This window comes from Microcaecilia unicolor, chromosome 1 (assembly GCF_901765095.1).
Source record: "Microcaecilia unicolor chromosome 1, aMicUni1.1, whole genome shotgun sequence".
NCBI classification, from domain to species: Eukaryota; Metazoa; Chordata; class Amphibia; order Gymnophiona; family Siphonopidae; genus Microcaecilia; species Microcaecilia unicolor.
Genome location: NC_044031.1, coordinates 302,310,148 through 302,329,806, shown reverse-complemented (window position 1 = coordinate 302,329,806; position 19,659 = coordinate 302,310,148). Strand labels below are relative to the sequence as shown.

The 19,659-nt window shown below is 44.3% G+C and overlaps 1 protein-coding gene across 1 annotated transcript in view; it reads left to right on the top strand.

The window, feature by feature from the left end:
- The window catches only part of LOC115476726 (factor VIII intron 22 protein-like), a 66,006-nt gene extending 47,804 nt beyond the window's left edge, over nt 1–18,202 (top strand). Inside the window, exons 5-10 of the mRNA XM_030213320.1 lie at nt 9,506–9,574; nt 11,151–11,271; nt 12,254–12,346; nt 17,450–17,514; nt 17,721–17,802; nt 18,057–18,202. Coding sequence (XP_030069180.1) covers nt 9,506–9,574; nt 11,151–11,271; nt 12,254–12,346; nt 17,450–17,514; nt 17,721–17,802; nt 18,057–18,202 — 576 coding nt within the window. The remainder of the gene's footprint in view (nt 1–9,505; nt 9,575–11,150; nt 11,272–12,253; nt 12,347–17,449; nt 17,515–17,720; nt 17,803–18,056) is intronic.
- Nucleotides 18,203–19,659: the final 1,457 nt, after the last annotated feature.

Genomic DNA, 19,659 nt, shown 5'->3' with positions numbered 1-19,659 from the left:
AGGAGGAGGAGAAGGAATTAACTAGGTAAGTAGGTCTCTGCTTTTTCCCAAAGGGCTAGTGCTTAGTTAGGGTCAAAACCAAAGGCCTTCTGAAAAATATAAGTTTTGAGTTTTATTTTAAATTTAGACAGGGGAAATTCCAATCTAATATCTTCAGGCAAGCTGTTCCACAGAAAAGGGGCCAAGAAAAAGAATGCAGAATGACTTGTAGACTTATAATGGGCTTGCTTGGGAGAGGGTAATACTGATACGCTGTTTCTGGAGAGATAAAGTGTTGAGGGAAGGGGTCTTGAACAAAGATCACGGTGAGGAGGAGTGGACAATGGAAGAGTAAATGAGAGTAAATGGGGGTCCATGGTAGAGGTCCTCAAATGTATGACGCAATATAGTGATTTGTAAAAGCTATCCTTTGAAATCTGTTGTCACTGACATCTAATGGTTTGCAATATTATTACACTTGGTTTAATTTTGTTATTGTTTCCAGAAAATTTGGATACCACACCATTTAAGCAAACCCCCTCTCCTCTGTCTTTGATGTCAAAAACCAAAGACAACAGAACTATATACATGCATGGGTTAGAAAGAATTCCTTAGCGTACTGATCAGACCAGTCCAGAACCTTAGAATAGAAACAGAGAATACAGACTTGTGGTCTGCCTCATAAGGGTACTGTGCATACAGAGCACCTCAGTATTTCTCTGCCGCAAGTGTATGGTAGTAAACAAACCATGCAGCTTCTGGAGGGCTTGATTAGGCAGGCTTCTGGACCAGATGGAGAACTGGCACACAGTAGAGTAGGGAGATACTAATAGCAGTTTCAATAGAGTAGAGGGTATCCAGTCATTCTCTCTGTTCTCATTTTTGACAGCTAAAAGGAAATACTGTTATAATTGGATGAGAGAGGGCATACTTCAAGTGTGTGCCCTTTTGAATCCTTTGCAACTATCCCTGCTGAATTGGTGCTTGATACAGTCTCGGTCTTATGATATTTGGTGGCCTTTATCAGCTCAACTTTGGGTTAAATTAAGTTGCTGCGTCAGTCTGCTCCAGTGCTGGGGGTGCTTGTGCCCTCGGTACCATCGATGGAAGCGGCAGCTGGCTCTATGCCTGTGGTGAGGTCCCCGACACCAGTACCGCCTGCGGCATCGGCGTCGGCTGCCACCCAGGTCAACTCCCCGTTGACATCGCTGGAGGGAGCTTCATCGCCGTCGGCATGGGAGTCGACTTCTCGCCATCGAGGACATGGTTCCTCGCAGGGGCGTATCTGGAATCCGGCGGTAGGGGGGGCCAGAGCCAGAGAGGGGGGGCACATTTTTGCCTCCCTCCCCCCGCCGTCAACCCTCCCCCGTTGCTTACTTTTGCTGGCGGGGGGCCCCAACCCCCGCCAGCCGAGGTCCGACCCGCAATCTCCATATTTCGTCTTCCTCCGTGGCCATGTGCTTCAAGGAAGTAACGCTGCAGTGCTGATTGGTTGAATCCAGTTCGGCGTCTGACGTCGCAGCGACGTCAGACGCCGAACTGGATTCAACCAATCAGCACTGCAGCGTTACTTCCTTGAAGCACATGGCCACGGAGGAAGACGAAATATGGAGATTGCGGGTCGGACCTCGGCTGGCGGGGGTTGGGGCCCCCCGCCAGCAAAAGTAAGCAGCGGGGGAGGGTTGACGGCGGGGAGGGGGGCCAGGGCAAAATCTGCGGGGGCCCAGGCCCTGTGGCCCCACGCAGATACGCCCCTGGTTCCTCGGCGTCAAGACGGGCCCAGTTTCGGACTGCAGTTAAGGAACTCTTGTCCAATACTGATGAGGATGCCTCGTGGAATAAAGGGCAAGATCCCAGGTATTTCTCTTCCGAGGAGTCTTGTGGTCTTCCCTCTGATCCTACTCCTTCGCCGGAAAGAAAGCTTTCTCCCCCGGAGTGTCTTGCTTTCTCTTCGTTTGTCCGGGAAATGTCTGTGGCTATTCCCTTCCCTGTGGTATCTGAGGATGAGCCCAGGACTGAGATGCTCGAGGTCCTTGACTATCCTTCGCCACCTAAGGAGTCATCCACTGTTCCTTTGCATAATGTGCTCAAGGAGACACGCGGAACTGAATGAAACCGCTAAGTAATCCCACCATTCCCAAGAAAGCTGAGTCCCAATATCGGATTCACGGAGAACCTGAGCTGATGAAGTCGCAGTTACCTCACGACTTTATGGTTGTGGATTCCGCTCTCAAGAGAGCCAGGAGTTCTAGAGATTTTGCCTCGGCGCCCCTGGGACGAGAACCTAGAAGCCTGGACTCTTTTGGGAGAAAGGCCTATCAGTCCTCTATGCTTGTGGCCACAATTCAATCCTACCAGCTCTAAACGAGCATTCACTTGAGGAACACAGTGAAGCAAATGGCGGACTTGGTTGATAAGCTCCCTCCAGAGCAGGCCAAGCCTTTTCAGGAGGTGGTCAGGCAGCAGAAGGCTTGTCGTAAATTCCTGTCCAGGGGTGCTTACGATTCTTTTGATGTTGCATCCAGAACCGCTGCCCAAGGTATAGTGATGCACAGACTCTCATGGCTGCGTGCCTTTGACCTGGACAATAGAGTCCAGCAGCGGATTGGGGATGTCCCTTGCCGGGGGGGGGGGGGGGATAATATTTTTGGTGAGAAAGACGAGGAAGTGGTTGATCAGATCACGCAGCGAGAAACCGCTATGGACAATCTCTCCTGCCGTGCGCCTTCTGCTACTACCTCATCAGGTAGACGTTTTTTCCGGGGAAGGAAGAATGCTTCCTTTGCTTATAGCGAGCGTAGGTACAATCCTCCTTCTCGACAGCCTTCTCAGGCTCAACCCCAGTGCGCTCGTTCTCGTCAACAGCATGCACCAAGGCCGGCCCCTGTGGCTCCCCAGCAAAAACAAGGGACGGGCTTTTGACTGGCTCCAGCTGAGCATAGCCGCTATAAAGGTGTCCGTGACGGACGACTTGCCGGTTGGGGGGAGGTTAACATTTTTTCACCAAAGGTGGCCTCTCATAACCTCCGATCGGTGGGTTGTTCAAATAGTCTGGTTAGGATACTCCCTCAATTTGGTCTCCAGACCTCCAAATTGCCCACCGGGAGCTCAGTCCTTCAGCTTCCAGCACAGGCAGGTACTTGCAGAGGAACTCTTCACCCTTCTCAGCGCCATTGTGGTTGAGCCCGTTCCACCAGGGCAAGAAGGGCTGGGATTCTATTCCAGGTACTTCCTTGTGCAAAAGAAAACAGGGGGGATGCGTCCCATCCTAGACCTAAGGGCCCTGAATAAATTCCTTGTCTGAGAAAAGTTCAGGATGGTTTCCCTGGGCACCCTTCTTCCCATAATTCAGGAAAACGATTGGCTATGCTCTCTGGACTTAAAGAATGCCCATACACACATCCTGGTACTTCCAGTTCACAGGATGTGTCTTTGATTCCGTCTGGGAGCGCAGCACTTCCAGTATTGTATGCTGCCCTTTGGTCTGGCGTCTGTGCCCAGAGTCTTTACAAAATGCCTGGCAGTAGCAGCGTCGCTACGCAGACTGGGAGTGCATGTGTTCCCTTATCTCGACGATTGGCTGGTGAAGAACACCTCAGAGGCAGGAGCTCTACAGTCAATGCAGATGTCTATTCAACTGCTGGAGCTACTCGGGTTTGTTATAAATTACCCCAAGTCCCATCTTTTCCCCGTTCAGCAACTCGAATTTTTAGGAGCTCTGCTGGATTCACAGACGGCTCGTGCCTATCTTCCCGAGGTGAGAGCAGACAATCTTCTGTCTCTAGTTTCCATGGCCAGAGCGTCTCAGCAGATCACAGCTCGGCAGATGTTGAGACTTCTAGGCTATATGGCCTCCACAGTCCATGTGACGCCCATGGCCTTTCTTCACATGAGATCAGCTCAATAGACCCTAGCTTCCCAGTGGTATCAAGCTGCAGGGAATCTAGAGGATGCAGTCCGGCTGTCCACCAATTTTCACAATTCCCTTCAGTGGTGGACAGTTCAATCCAATTTGACCTTGGGACGTCATTTTCAAATTCCTCAGCCACAAAAAGTGCTGACCACAGATGCATCTCTCCTGGGGTGGGAAGCTCATGTCGATGGGCTTCACACTCAAGGAGTTTGGTCCCTCCAGGAAAAAGGTCTTCAGATCAATCTCCTGGAGTTGCGAGCGGTCTGGAACGCTCTAAAGGCTTTCAGAGATCGGCTGTCCAATCAAGTCATCCAAATTTAGACAATCAGGTTGCCATGTACTACATCAACAAGCAGGGGGGCACCAGATCCATGTTTAGGGAAGCCGTCCAGATGTGGCTTTGGACTCGCCGTCACGGCATGTTTCTCCAGGCTACTTATCTGGCAGGCGTAAACAACAGTCTGGCCGACAGATTGAGCAGGATTATGCAACCTCAAGAGTAGGCGCTCAATCCGGGCGTCGTAATCAAGGTCTTCTGAGAGTGGGGCACCCCCTCGGTGGATCTTTTTGCCACTCAGCTCAATCACGAGGTCCCTCAGTTCTGTTCCAGACTTCAGGCCCATGACAGACTAGCGTCAGATGCCTTTCTCCTTCATTGGGGGAATGGCCTTCTGTATGCATATCCTCCCATACCTCTGGTCGGGAAGACTTTGCTGAAACTCAAGCAAGACCGCGGAACCATGATTATGATTGCTCCCTTCTGGCCGCGTCAGATTTGGTTCCCTCTTCTTCTGGAGTTGTCCTCCAAAGAACCGTGGAGATTGGAGTGTTTTCCAACCCTCATAACTAAGAACGAGGGGGCGCTTCTGCATCCCAGCCTCCAGTCTCTGGCTCTCACGGCCTGGATGTTGAGAGCGTAGAATTCACTTCCTTGGGTCTTTCTGAGGGTGTCTCCCGGGTTCTGTTTGTTTCCAGGAAAGATTCCACAAAGAGGTGCTACTTTTTCAAATGGAGGAGGTTTGCCGTCTGGTCTGATAGCAAGGCCCTAGATCCTCGCTTTTGTCCTACACAGACCCTGCTTGAATACCTTCTGCATTTGTCAGAGTCTGGTCTCAAGACCAACTCCGTAAGGTTCATCTTAGCACAATTAGTGCTTTTCATTCTCGTGTGGAAGGTAAGCCTATCTCTGGACAGCCTTTAGTCGTTCGCTTCATGAGAGGTTTGCTTTTGTCAAAGCCCCCTGTCAAACCTCCACTAGTGTCATGGGATCTCAACGTCTCAACGCCTCCTTTTGAGCCACTGAATTCCTGCCATCTGAAGTACTTGGCCTGGAAGGTCATTTTCTTGGTGGCTGTTACTTCAGCTCGTAGAGTCAGTGAGCTTCAAGCCTTGGTAGTGCATGCTCCTTATCTCAAGTTTCATCACAACAGAGTAATCCTCAGCACGCACCCTAAGTTCTTGCCGAAGGTGGTGTCAGAGTTCCATCTGAACCATTCAGTTGTCTTGCCAACATTTTTTCCCCGTCCTCATACCCGCCCTGCTGAATGTCAGTTGCACACCTTGGACTGCAAGAGAGCATTGGCTTTTTATGTGGAGCGGACAAGCCCTTCAGACCATCCGCTCAAATGTTTGTTTCTTTTGATCCCAACAGAAGGGGAGTTGCAGTCGGGAAACGCACCATCTCCAGTTGGCTAGCAGATTGCATTTCCTTCACTTATGCCCAAGCTGGGCTGACACTTGAGGGTCATGTCACGGCTCATAGTGTTAGAGCCATGGCAGCGTCGGTGGCCCACTTGAAGTCAGCCACTATAGAAGAGATTTGCAAAGCTGCAACATGGTCATCAATCCACACATTCACATCTCACTACTGCCTTCAGCAGAATACCCGACGCAACAGTCAGTTTGGGTAGTCGGTGCTGCATAATCTGTTCGGGGTTTAGAATCCAACTCCATCCCCCTAGGCCCATTTTTATTCTGTTCCAGGCTGCACTCTCAGATGTTCTAGTTCGTAGGTCAATCCTTCTTATGTCCTCGCCGTTGTGAGGCCCAATTGACCTTTCTTTGTTGTTTTGAGTGAGACTGGGAGCCCAGTCTTGAGAACAAGCAGCCTGCTTGTCCTCGGAGAAAGCGAAGATACATACCTATAGCAGGTATTCTCCGAGTACAGCAGGCTGTTTGTTCTCACAAACCCGTCCACCTCCCCTTTGGAGTTGTTTTCCTTTACTTCTTGCTTTTGGATATAACTGAGCGGGACTCTCGCATGACGGGCGGGAAGATGGCCGCGCATGTGCGGTGCGCGCACCCCGTGCACCAGAAGGTTCTCTCAAAGCTTTGAGATATTTTTGCTATGTTCAATGGTGGTGCCTGGACATGGCTTGGCATTGGATATCTGGGAATAATGCTGATAGCGGCTAAAAAAAAATGCTCACCACTGCCAGCTGAATACCAGCCCCCTAATGTCTGGAACCTCTAATTTGGATAGTTTGGCAGAGTAGGCTAGCCTGTTCTGTAGCAGGGTTTACGGTCACAGTGTTGTTACACAGGAGTTATGAGTAGTGTCAGTATCTTCCTTCAACCATCTGGAGTTGAAATACTACTACTACTACTACTTATCATTTCTATAGCGCTACCGGACGTACGCAGCGCTTCACACTTGAACATGGAGAGACAGTCCAAATCTGTTAGAAAGGCGCCCCTCACCTTCACTGCTGTCCTTCAAAGCAAGGTGGTGAGAATGTTTGCTTCAGAGGTTACTTATATCAACAGTCACGATGCCATGAAATACATAGCAGTGACCTGGGAGTCACTGCCTCTTCTTCTACTTTTTTTTTTTTTATTGGGCCATGCTGTAATGACTCAAAAAAATTGGATCTTTATCTTTGTTAATAAAGATAAAGATGTAACTTTTAAAAAATTGTATAAAAATATTAGGGGTAATAATCAGCTGCGGAGGTCAGTGTTTGCTTTAAATGCCAACTGCCACAGTTATTGAATACCTAGATATCCACACTAATTATCTGGGTATGACTTCACTGCCGGTACTTATGGGTACCAGTGATACTCAGACCGGTACCTGGATAGGACAGCTTTTTTATTTTCCTTTTTTTATCCAGGCAGTTCCCTGGTTAGTGGACTGAAATTAGCTGCTAATTGAGTGAATTCACACCCTGCACATGCTCAGCCACCAGACAGCCCTGGCACTACCCAGATAGTACATTTTTTAAATTTTTTTCTAAAAAACTAACTATACCTAATCTCAGTGCACTGAGATTAGGTATAGTTAGTTTTTTTAGAAAAAAGTAAAAAAAAGGTTTCATGATGTAGGTCTTAGAAACAAGTTGGTAGAAACCGGACAGCATTTAGCTGCCCAGGAAGAGTGTATTTGAACTACCCAGATAGTGCCAAGGCAGTCTGCTGGATTTTTAGCAGCATTATCCGGGTAGTGCCACTGAAATCCAGGCATGAGCCTCGTGGAAGGGAGTTACCTAGATAGGATCTGCTGCATCAACCTCATAATTTCTTGGGTTCCCACTTTATTTGGTTCTTTATTGATAGGAGAGTGAGGTTTGTAAGTGATTGGTGCTGGGAAGGAAACAGGGAAATAGTGAATAGGGGAAGGGATCTGGGTGATGGAGAGGGAATCTCAGAGGAAGAAAATGGAGAAGTGCCATCAGGGAGGATGGATAGAGGTCTCCCCACTTCCTTATTTAGATTCCCATCACTCTCTCATGACATATTCTCCCTCCCACATACAACCCAGAGTCCTAAGATACCCTCATTCACTAATTTGTCCCCTTGCTGTTGATTTTTTCTCTCTCAAATTCTGTTTTGCTTCCCTCATCCCTTTAGTTATTATTTTGTCCCTTCTCACTGAGTGGAGGAGCAGCTTAATGGTTAGTGTAGTGGCCTGAGAACCAGGGGAACTGGGTTCAATTCCCATTACAGCTCTTTGAAGAAATAGTGTGTTTTAAGCCTGTAAAATGTATAGGATATTTTCCTGTCTTAAATATGTCTGAAGTTTTGGCCAGCAGATGGTGCATGTTTATGCTTAAAAGTTGTTACAGAGGACTGACTTCTCTTTCTTTTAGTTGGCACACAGATAATAGGAAGTGCCTTGCAGTGATGAAACCAGTTTTTATTTGAAACTTGACTGTTCTGGGCTCTGATTGGCCTGGAGTTTTGAAATTACCCACAGATGCTGGCTGTTGCTTCAGTTTCAGTGTGGGAGGTGAGAGAGAGAGAGCTCTTTGCTGAAGTCCTGTGAAAAACAGTTATATTTGATAACAGGTGAACAGCTATGTATGTCCTGATCTCCCTAGGTACTTTCTAGGAAGTATGAAATATTTAGTTAGTTTTCTAATTGACCCATTTTTCCGTTACTTGTTACTGTTTGCTAATTGCTCATTTTTTGTCCACTGTTCAAATTCTGAGAATAAACATGTTTGTTTGTTCTGCCTGTCTGGACTGATAAAGAATCCTGGTGGTTTGTGTATTGGGTTTGTGAGTGCTTTCTGGGAACTGTGGGACCACTGGGAATGTGGTCTCCAGTAACCTAGAAATCACTGGGGGTAGTTTGAGAGTGAGAGACTTGCCCAGAGGCATTTGTCACCCATTTGGTGGGAGGAGGGTGCTAGTGTAGAGCATGAGCGGCAGGAGCAGGCGGACCTGAGCTGTGTTGGGGATAGACCCTCTAAGTGGCTGCGGGGTAATCCTAGGTGGGTGGCTAGGTGTTTCGTGAGAAGCTCCTTGTGACTTTGGGCAAGCTACTTAATCTTTCATTGCCCCAGGTATAAAGCAAGTACCTGTATATAATATGTAAATTGCTTTGACAGTAACCAAAGACATTCGGTATGTCAAATCCCAACCCCTTTCCCTTTCTTCCCCTCTGAACTCTCATTCATGCAGCATATGAGGAGGAAGAGGAGGACGATAGCGCCAGTGCAGCATCTCAGCTGTGTCCTTCCTGTGACTGGTGTGTCATATTTTGAACTGTGCAGGACACAATAGTGCTGTGCAAGCCAAAGTGTGACACTCTAGACCAGCAGAAGAGGGGGGAGGAGGTGGCCTGAGGAGCTTTACTGCTGCTTATTGTCATCTTCACAAGATGGATCGATGCAGGGAGGAGGAGGAAAGCAAAGGATTGCAGCAACTACTGTTGCTGCTGCACACAGAAACTTGACACCAACCTTACCATGCCCCAGACCTTCAGTCTACCATGGAGGTTGGGGAATTCTATAAGGGCTGGATTTTACAGCTGATGCAGAAGACCAATTGCTGTGCCTGCCTCCACAGACCTAAAAGAAACTAGCATGTTTTTGTTTTCTGACTTTCTCTTAACTTTACAAACCACAAGACCACAGCAGATGCAGTTCTGTGTATATTTGTATGATTTTCTTGATGTTCTCTTCCTCCTCCTCCTCCCTCCCCCACATCTCTAGGTTGTGGCATATAGTGAGGAGCATCTAGTATGGCCTGACTCTTCACTGTAGGCATGCACTTAGCAAGGAGGATGCTTCTCCTCTGGGACATATGTATACAAATTGTAATTTGTGTTTATATGGAAGCACTTCCTTGTTGTTTTTATATGTTTGTTCTATTTGTTTCTACCCCTAGGTTTATATTGAACTTAACCAGCCTGTGATGGCAGCCAGCCTGTGCTTAGAGTTGGGAAATGCCCTGAAGGTTTGTATGAGACACACTATTTTTTAAATCCACCATTATTGTATTTCTACCTGCTGCTTCTTGTATCAAAATCCTTCTTCACAGTTTCTGGTACTCTTTCCTTCACTCCTAATGAGTCATACAGTAGCATTCTTTAGTGAGGCAAAAATAATGTTTCTTCATGAACTATATTGAACACTACTCGTTTGTTAGAGAATTTCTCTATTTATTCATTTAGTCACACTTGGAAACTGCATCTCTGAACCACTCTACAGGTGTATGGCATACAAACATTACAATTACAATCAGCCAGTGAACAGCCTCCCATCTGACAGGTCTCAGAACTAATGGATATTCATGTCTAAATTTTCTGCCATGTTTTTTTTCCTCACCAATTCCCTGCAATCCAGGTTGAATATCAATATTTTCTTTAATTAGGCACACAAATGGATGATATAGTCACATGGTGCCAGGATGAAACAGTTCTCCTGGAACTTGGGGCTTAAAGTTCTTAGCATGTACATGTCATCAGTATATCAATTTTTATAATACATCATTACTGACATGGTTTCTCTTTCTTATTTGTTTTCCAATGTTGTTTTTATTTGTCAAAAAAAAAAGAAATACAATCTGGTCCATATTTAAAATGATTTAACTGGCCAGAAATGGCCACTGACCAGTTAAGCCGCTTTTTTGGGGATATCCAGTAATTTTCAACCAGTTATCATTGCTGAAAATTAGCAGTTAGCACCTAAGTGAAAACCAGCTATTTTGGGGGTGTTGCTGGGCAGAGTCAGCACTTAACTGGCCAGGGTAACCGCATAAAACACAGTCTTGTCTTTATGCAGCCACCATGACCAGTTAAGTTCTGAATATCGACTTAACCAACTATGTGTTAGTTGGTGCAACATAAACTGGATATTCAGTTCCGAAGCCCGGACATGGCCTGGCATTGAATATCCTGGAGTAACTCCAGCAGTGGCCAGCTAAATATTTACAATATTTTTGTCTTTTAGTTTATATTTATTTTTCTTGTGAAGAAGTTGTAGCAGATGAAGTCCAGTTTTTAACCATTCCTTCAATGTAGTAGAAAGCGCCAGAATGTTGACATGCACTCCATGTGCCTGGGCGCAGACTGTAACCAGGTTGAATGTAAACACTATGAACAGTTGCTCTGTGAGCTTGGAATTATTACCTTGATCGACTCTACAATCTTGAGGTGGAGAAGATAAGGAAGGAGAAAAAGAGCAGAGAAGGTCATCATCTGCATAGAAATCAGCTGACTGTGCATACTCTGGTAGCTTCTCCTCTGCGGATGTTGCCTCTCCCTTTTTGCATAGTTCTTCCTTGAAGGAGAGAGAGAGCTCTAAGCCGGCTAAGAATCATTTGATTGTAAACTTTTTCTAGTCTGAAAGTTAATTGAGGAGGGAGGGGCATTAGGCGGAAAGTCTGCCTAGAGCACTCAATACCCTTGCACCGGTGCTGGACCAGGAGCCGCCTTCCTCTAATAAATGCTTCCTGCTTAGTGTAGTTTCTAGCTCATACACTTGCTTCCTAATACCCTGCTCCAACAACAGATTTCCTGTTGTCTTGGCAGGAGATGAATAAGCTGGGAGAAGCAGTGGTGTACTTTCAGAGAGCTGCGGAGTTGCAGTCCCAGGTCCCTATCGAGTGCTTACTGTCTCTGGGATATGTGGCTTCCTGCAAAATAATGACACGTAAGTAGAGGTGTGGCTCGGTCTTTAAAAGTACAGGTGTAGCAGGAAAATTTTGCTGCTGGTATTTCTGCTGTTTTTCATAAATACCCTGCATTGTTCAGTGTGTCACTGGGTACAGTGACACACCAAGTGAATGTGATTACATGAAACCAAGCTTCCTGATGGATGGATTGATTGTTTTTATGTTAAACCATCTTTATTAAAGCATACAGTAATAGCATTCAAACAACAGCACAACCAATACAAAGATTTTCTTATATAACAGTATAGTATGTCCCTTAATCCTCCCTTCCTCTCTCATTCCCTGTCAAATTTTGCTCATCTGCTTTGGATGTTAAGGAGTACATTGTGCAACCATGTTGTTAATGAACCCAAATAGCCAAAACCCTTTTAGTCACTTTCTTTCCAACTTGTAGAACTGTTAATCATGCCATACGTAAAATAAATCATGCATAACATGCCTCCACAGTGCTACCATAGGGGAATCTGGTTTTTGATTATTTTTTAATTTGCACCAGCAGAGTTATTTCTATTTTAAAAAAAAAACCCTCAACACCAATGGGGATCAGCAAGCTAAGTTGTTAAAATTCTGAAGACTCTGCTGCCCTTTTCCTTTCTCTGAATTCCCTGCTCAGTTTGTCTGATCTGTGCATATTATTAAAGCTGGCATTACTATTAAAGTGTTTCACTAAATAATGGAAGCAGAAAACCGATAGCGGGCAGACTGTTTTTGCAGAAGACAGTGCAAAGTTTGAACTTGAATGGTGATGACAGATACTTCTACATAAAGTACCCTGAAGTCTTCAACAGTGCCTGTGTGAATCAGGTTAAAGAGAACTGACAATGAGAATCTGAAACAAAACCGAATTGACATTATAGTTTGGCAGAGTCTGGATGTTTGTTCTGGTGATATGTTCAGGTGTCAGATGAAGGGCTCACAGTTGCAATGTGGGTAATTATTCCACCTCTTCTTTGCGTACAGGGGATTATGATGGTGCACTGGCGGTGTTCACAGAAATGCAGCTGTTGGCGCAAGACAAAGGACTTCATACATCTGGTAGTAATACCCCTGTAGGTAAGCAGTTTATTTGGATGATTTCAATAGGTGTGATCCATCATAGTTGCTGGCATTTTGCAGAGTTTATTTTTCACATGTGAATCAGGTATTTTTTTCTGGCTTATCTTTTGTAGTTCTTGTCTTGTTCGTGAATTTGATAAAGTTCTCAGCATCATCCACTTCGACATTGACAGGTCTCAGAACTAATGGATATTCATGTCTAAATTTTCTGCCATGTTTTTTTTCCTCACCAGTTCCCTGCAATCCAGGTTGAATATCAATATTTTCTTTAATTAGGCACACAAATGGATGATGTAGTCACATGGTGCCAGGATGAAACAGTTCTCCTGGAACTTGGGGCTTAAAGTTCTTAGCATGTACATGTCATCAGTATATCAATTTTTATAATACATCATTACTGACATGGTTTCTCTTTCTTATTTGTTTTCCAATGTTGTTTTTATTTGTCAAAAAAAAAAGAAATACAATTTGGTCCATATTTAAAATGATTTAACTGGCCAGAAATGGCCACTGACCAGTTAAGCCGCTTTTTTGGGGATATCCAGTAATTTTCAACCAGTTATCATTGCTGAAAATTAGCAGTTAGCACCTAAGTGAAAACCAGCTATTTTGGGGGTGTTGCTGGGCAGAGTCAGCACTTAACTGGCCAGGGTAACCGCATAAAACACAGTCTTGTCTTTATGCAGCCACCATGACCAGTTAAGTTCTGAATATCGACTTAACCAACTATGTGTTAGTTGGTGCAACATAAACTGGATATTCAGTTCCGAAGCCCGGACATGGCCTGGCATTGAATATCCTGGAGTAACTCCAGCAGTGGTCAGCAAAATGCTTACCACCACCAGCTAGATATTTACAATATTTTTGTCTTTTTAGTTTATATTTATTTTTCTTGTGAAGAAGATGTAGCAGATGAAGTCCAGTTTTTAACCATTCCTTCAATGTAGTAGAAAGCGCCAAAATGTTGACATGCACTCCATGTGCCTGGGCGCAGACTGTAACCAGGTTGAATGTAAGCACTGTGAACAGTTGCTCTGTGAGCTTGGAATTATTACCTTGATCGACTCTACAATCTTGAGGTGGAGAAGATAAGGAAGGAGAAAAAGAGCAGAGAAGGTCATCATCTGCATAGAAATCAGCTGACTGTGCATACTCTGGTAGCTTCTCCTCTGCGGATGTTGCTTCTCCCTCCTTGCATTGTTCTTCCTTGAAGGAGCAGCCCCTGGGATCTTCTAAAGCATTGTGAATCTCTGTCAAGACTTCCAGGTCTAAAGCACAGTTGTCTTCAACACCCTCGCAGGTTTGAGTTTAATGACATTTCAAAACTGCCCTCTAAAGTGCTGGAAATGCAAACACCTAAGCGCAGCTGATCGTCAGTGCATAGTCTCTAAATGCAAATTAAGACAGATTTCTTCTGTGCTATCTAAGAAGCTTAGACAACATCATATTGCCAACCTAAGTCTTACAATCTCCATGCAGACACCTCTGCTGTCTCTCAGCTTAGAAAAAAAGTGCACTGCACACCAGATAATGATGTTCCAGTGCAACGCACACCAGTGCAAATTGTGATAGTTCCAGCGCAGTGCAGGAATCATTGCACACAAATCTGTCCAGCACTGAGCCAGTGCAGATGACATCTTGTTCTCCAGACATTGGGCAGGCATCTAAATTGATGATCATCACAACAGTCATCAACCTGACTTCTGCTGGCACCCACTCCAGTTGGTCACAGTAGCTGATGCATCTTCTCCCATCAGTTTTGCTGCCTCTACCAGAGCAGCCACAGTCATTTCAATAGAAGATGTTGTAACAGTTTTGTCAAGGACTACTGAAAAGATCTTACACTGGTCCAGGATTAGGAACTGAGTATAGCATGAGTGTCCCAATTCACAGGCATTACCCATGAGAGACTCATATTCAAGATCCTATAGTGTCTTTTCTATAGGGACCTGCTGTATCTCCTCCTTCACCACATTTGGAAACTTCTCAGTATGAGCTTGAGGTTTACCCAGATCCTGATTTCATGAGAATCTGATCTAGCATGTCTTCCTTCTCACAGTGAATCTCCCTATAAGTATCTCCTTTAGCCGAGATTCGTTTAGCACATGTCCAGAAAGATGCGGTTTCTGTTACAGCTGAAAGTATAAGATTATAAGTACATAAGTATTGCCGTACTAGGAAAGACCAAAGGTCCATCAAGCCCAGCCCTTCTGGAGAGAAGGTGGAGGAGGCTGTGGACCTCATCAAAAAGCACACTGATACCATCAACACACTCTCCTGGTAAGCACCTTCTGCACCCTTCTCAACCAGGAGGTTTTTGGGCAAGTCAAACAGGGTTCCCTATTACAGAGTCGTAAGTACACTCCTTCTGGCCCCATCAGTAAGCTTAGTCCCAGTGCGCTTGTTCTCATTAACACCTAAGCCTCAGCCAGCTCCCCAGTCAAAGCAAGGGATGAGTTTTTGACTGGCTCCAGTAGATCATAGCCACATTCACAGTGACTGTCCCAGATGACCTGCTGGTGGGAGGGAGGCTGAGTTTTTTTTCCCAAGAAAAGTGGCCACTTATAACCTCCGGCCCATGGGTTCTTCAAATAGTCCATCTCAGTTATGCCCTTCATTGGCATCACAGACCACCAAATTGCCCTCCAAGAGCATCTTACTTCAGCACTCATCACAAAGAGGTTCTTGCAGAGGAACTCCATCCTTCTAAAGGCCCATGCGGTTGACCCCATTCCACCAGAGCAAGAAGAAAAGGAATTCTATTCCAAGTACTACTTATCCCAAAGAAGATGGGGAGAAGGGATGTGCCTCTTTTTTATGTTGTGCCTGCCAGAGTGCCCTCAAACTCATTGTGTATGAGGTAGAATTGTTTATGTGTTGTTGATATTTTATTCTACCTATTCCGGATATTTGCAGAGAGGGGATGTGTCCCATCCTAGACCTAAGGACCCTGAACAAATTCAGGATAGTTTCCCTGGGCACTCTTCTTCCAATGATTTGGGCTCAGGATTGGCTATGCTGTCTGGACTTAAAGGATACCTACACGCATATCCTGATACTTACAGGTCACAGGAGGTATATTCAATTTCAGTTTGGAACAGATCACTTTCAGTACCATATGTTGCCTTTTGGCAGCTCCCAGGGTGTTCACCAATGTCTAGCGGTAGTCACACCATTGCTATGCAGACTAGGAGTTCATGTGATCCCCTACCTGGACGATTGGCTGGTGAAAAGCACGTAGAAGAATGGTGCTCAGGAGTCCATGCAGAGAACTATTTGGGTGCTTTTAGTGGGCTTCGACAGCAACTCCAGCAGTTGGAACATAAGCACTGGGCTGGGCGGACTTCTATGGTTTATGTCCCAGAGATGCCAATGAAAGACCATAATCACATTCATTGTTGTTTTAATCATGAATTGATAATGACTTTGACTGTTGGGCAGATGGACCGTTCAGGTCTATATTTACCATTACTTACTGTGTTACTATTAATCCTCTCTGCTCCCAGGCTGATGCGCAGACCTCAGCTCTGACACAGGCATGAGTATCAGAGGTCACCTGGCATGTGCATGTGGCAACCTCTTAGCACACTGTGCCAGTGAATCAGAGACAAGTCTTGCATGTGCGCACCAGAGTGTTCCAAGGTCCAACTTCCGTTCCATCCTTGCCTGCAGTGCTGCAGCTTGAACCCAGAAAGAGACTGAGAGAGCTGACCAGAATTTTTTTTTAATGTACCATTAAATTCTTGAAGGGACGGATGGGGACAGGTTAAATTCTTGTGGGGATGGGTAAGATTCCAGCGGGGACAGATGGGGATGGGTAAGATTCTAGCATGGATGGGCGAAGACGGGTTACATTTCTGTCCCACATGCAACTCTCTACTCCTAAAATGGACCCTAGCATCAGGTAACTATGATTTGGATTATTTTTCCCAATGTGCATCAATTTATATTTGGCCATATTAAATTTCATCTGCCATTTGGATGCCCAGTCTTCCAGTTTCCTAGGGTCTTCATACAATTTTTCACAATGTCATGTGTTTTGACAACTTTGAATAGTTTTGTGTCATCTGCGAATATAATCACTCGCTCATCATTTCGATTTCCAGATCATTTATAAATATGTTAACTATCACCAGTCCCAGTACAGATCCCTGCGGCACTCCACTATTCACCCTCCTCCATTGAGAAAAATGGCCATTTAACCCTACCCTCTATTTTCTGTCCAATAACCAGTTCCTAATTCACAGAAGTCATTGCATAATTTTATAAAAGCTTTATAACATAATGCCACTCCACTTATTTTATCTGGCCTATCATTTTAATGTAGCTTGTACCCTGATATCACAGTATTCCACTGGTTATCCTCCAGGTCTCTAAGATATCTGTTCTAGGTATATCATCATTTTATGCTATATATTCTAACTTTCTAGTCTTATGTTTTAGACTTCTTGCATTCACATACAGACAATTCATAGTATATTTTAAAAATTATATTCACATCAAAGGCAATTCTATAAGCTGGCACTTAAATTTTGGCATCAATAATGCAAGTAGGCTACAGAATATTAGTTCTTGTGTGATTAGTGCCAATATTTGAAAGCTTCGTGAATAAGTGCTAGGCGTTGTTCTTTAACTGATATGTGTAGTGTGCAAAGAGGGCATACATGTGAGCATGTTATAGGCATACTATTATTTCTATGAAATTTCCCACTGTGATAATATTCCTAACGATAGTACTTCCAATTACATATTTTTTTTCAGCATTGCATTCACTAATACAGAATACTTTCTTTCTTTAATTCAGGGGTAGGAAAAGCCTCAGTGATATCAAGTAGCTTAAATTCAGCTCCCTTTCCTTCTAATCATCGGCTCAAAAACCTCCCCTTGTTTTATTTTTAAAAAATTTATTTTATAACTCTTCGGAACGGCTTTCCAATTATGTCAACCAGCTCAGTCATTACTTATTAAAATATATTGTCCATTTTGTATCACTTATATGCCATGGGAGAAGAAGTAGGAAAAAAAGCTCAGGACAAATAGAAAAAAAGAAATGAAAAAATAATCTAAGCCTCTTTCACCAATCTGTGTCTTTCTTTCCAGGGGCTTTCCTGGATGTCATTGTGAAGTGTGAAGTGTCTCGGGTACTGCTTCTCATGCTGTTGCAGGTAAGAGGCTCATTCACTTTTTTGTGACTCACTTAGAATGGGGATTCTTTAATATGAACCCCAGAAATGAGTTTAGTGTGGGAAGAGGAACATAAAGTTATAGAAAACTTGCACTTTGGTCAAGCAGCAATATAATTCAGCACATAGGTAGGAAAGCGCATGTATCTCAACCATTTTTCTTACCTATAACTATGTGTTTTCTTTAGCCGCCACCTCAAAAGTTGCTGCCAGAGCATGCCCAGACACTGGAAAAATATGACTGGGAGTCTTTTGATAATCATAGCCATGGTAAGCTCGCAAATCATTAGGTAATTTAAATATTTTTAGCATACTATGGCAGCCTTTTTAGAAGGATTGGGCAGAATTTGCACATGTAAATAACCTATTAATGTAAGTAGCAATTCTAGAAAAGCCACTGTTTACACATGTATATCCATAACATGCACGGAGAAGAGGCCTGAAAAGTATGCATCTATTTCTTGTTTTGCAATGGGAATACATGTATATTTTTTTGAAAATTGCCTTTTTACACCTGCTCTAAGTCACACGTAAGTTTCAGCTAACTGGTTGGTTGGACGTGGATTTGGAGGAGCCATTCAAAGTCACACGTAAGTTACAGCCAACTGGTTGGTTGGATGTGGATGTGAACTTGGAGGAATCATTCAGGGACTATTTTGCTTACCTCTAAGAGGTTTAAAAACCACCTCAGAAAACCAAAAATTAAAGTTTTGGAGCTCAACCCATTATTTGGCTTTCTTGATGTCCAGTTTTTTTTTTTAATCCAGCACTTATGTATGTAATTGCTGATACAAACACATTTACTCTTTAAGTCTGTAAACTTAGCTCTTAAATGTAAACCCCATTTGTGCTCTAAAATTATAGAATACCAGTACTTACTCACGTGAATGTTATCTTTATGTGCATAATTGCTAGGTTCATGCTCGATGGTATTCTATAATATGAACTCACAAGTCGCATAGTGCTTAAATGCAAGGGGGCAAGCACAGGAGAGGTGCAAGGGGGGGGGGATAGGTCATTTTGAACATTTATACACGCAGGCTATCAAATACTTGAATTTACATGCTAAAGTGCTACATTGAGGTATGCACAATTACCCCTGCTGTTGACATGATGTTTACAGAGCTGGGGCCACAGATGACCTAGATAGGGCCATAGCTCATGCTTCTTTACATTACTCTTATGCAAGATACAAACAGATCCTTAGCTTTATATTAGCAGTTGGTGATTTCATGCAGGTGCAGCCAATCATTCATCAGCAAACAATTAGATAAACAGGTCACAGAATTCAGGTGGACATAGCTATTTTTTTTTTTTTAATTTATAGAAGTCTTTATTAATTGTCATTTAGACAAAGCAAGCCAAGAACAGTACATAACATTTCACACCATATCAAATCTGCAGTAAATGTAACAAAGTACCAGATAGAAACAAGAAGAACAGCACTATCCCATCATCCAATTATACTTCAGAATTTAACAGTTTTTTGAAAAAATTATTTAACCCCTCTCTGGAACCTTACAGCTTCCTTATTCTCCCCCCCTCCCCTCCCTCCCCTACCTCCCTCTCCTCCCCCCTCCCCCCCTTGCATTTCAATTAAGTAATTATCCAGAACAAGCGTTCAAAAAAGGTTTCCATATTTTATCCCACTTAGGCAGGGTTTTCTTTTTAACTGCTGTCAATCGCTCCATCTCACATATATAATGCACCTTTGTAATCCAACCCACCAATGAGGGTACTAGCGGAGATTTCCAACTTCTGGCCAGGTTTATACGAGCTGCCTGTAAGGCCCCTCTCACCATATACCATTGGCTACTTGTTAAGCCCGTGGGTCTCTGGCCCAATAAGAAGATTAAAGGATGCCACTGCACAGATCTGCCCACCCAGGCCTGAAGGCGAGACCGGACTCCCCTCCAGTATGCTACTGCTTTAGGACAGGTCCACCAAATGTGGCCCATTGTCCCTTCTCCTCCACAGTTTCTCCAACAACTCGCTGTGACCTTAGGGAACATCTGGTGCAATCGTTGCGGAGTAAGATACCACCTATAAAATACCTTAAGCGAGTTTTCCTTAACAGGCACTGCTATAGTGGATTTCAAAATACCCTTCTCCAATTGCAACCACTCC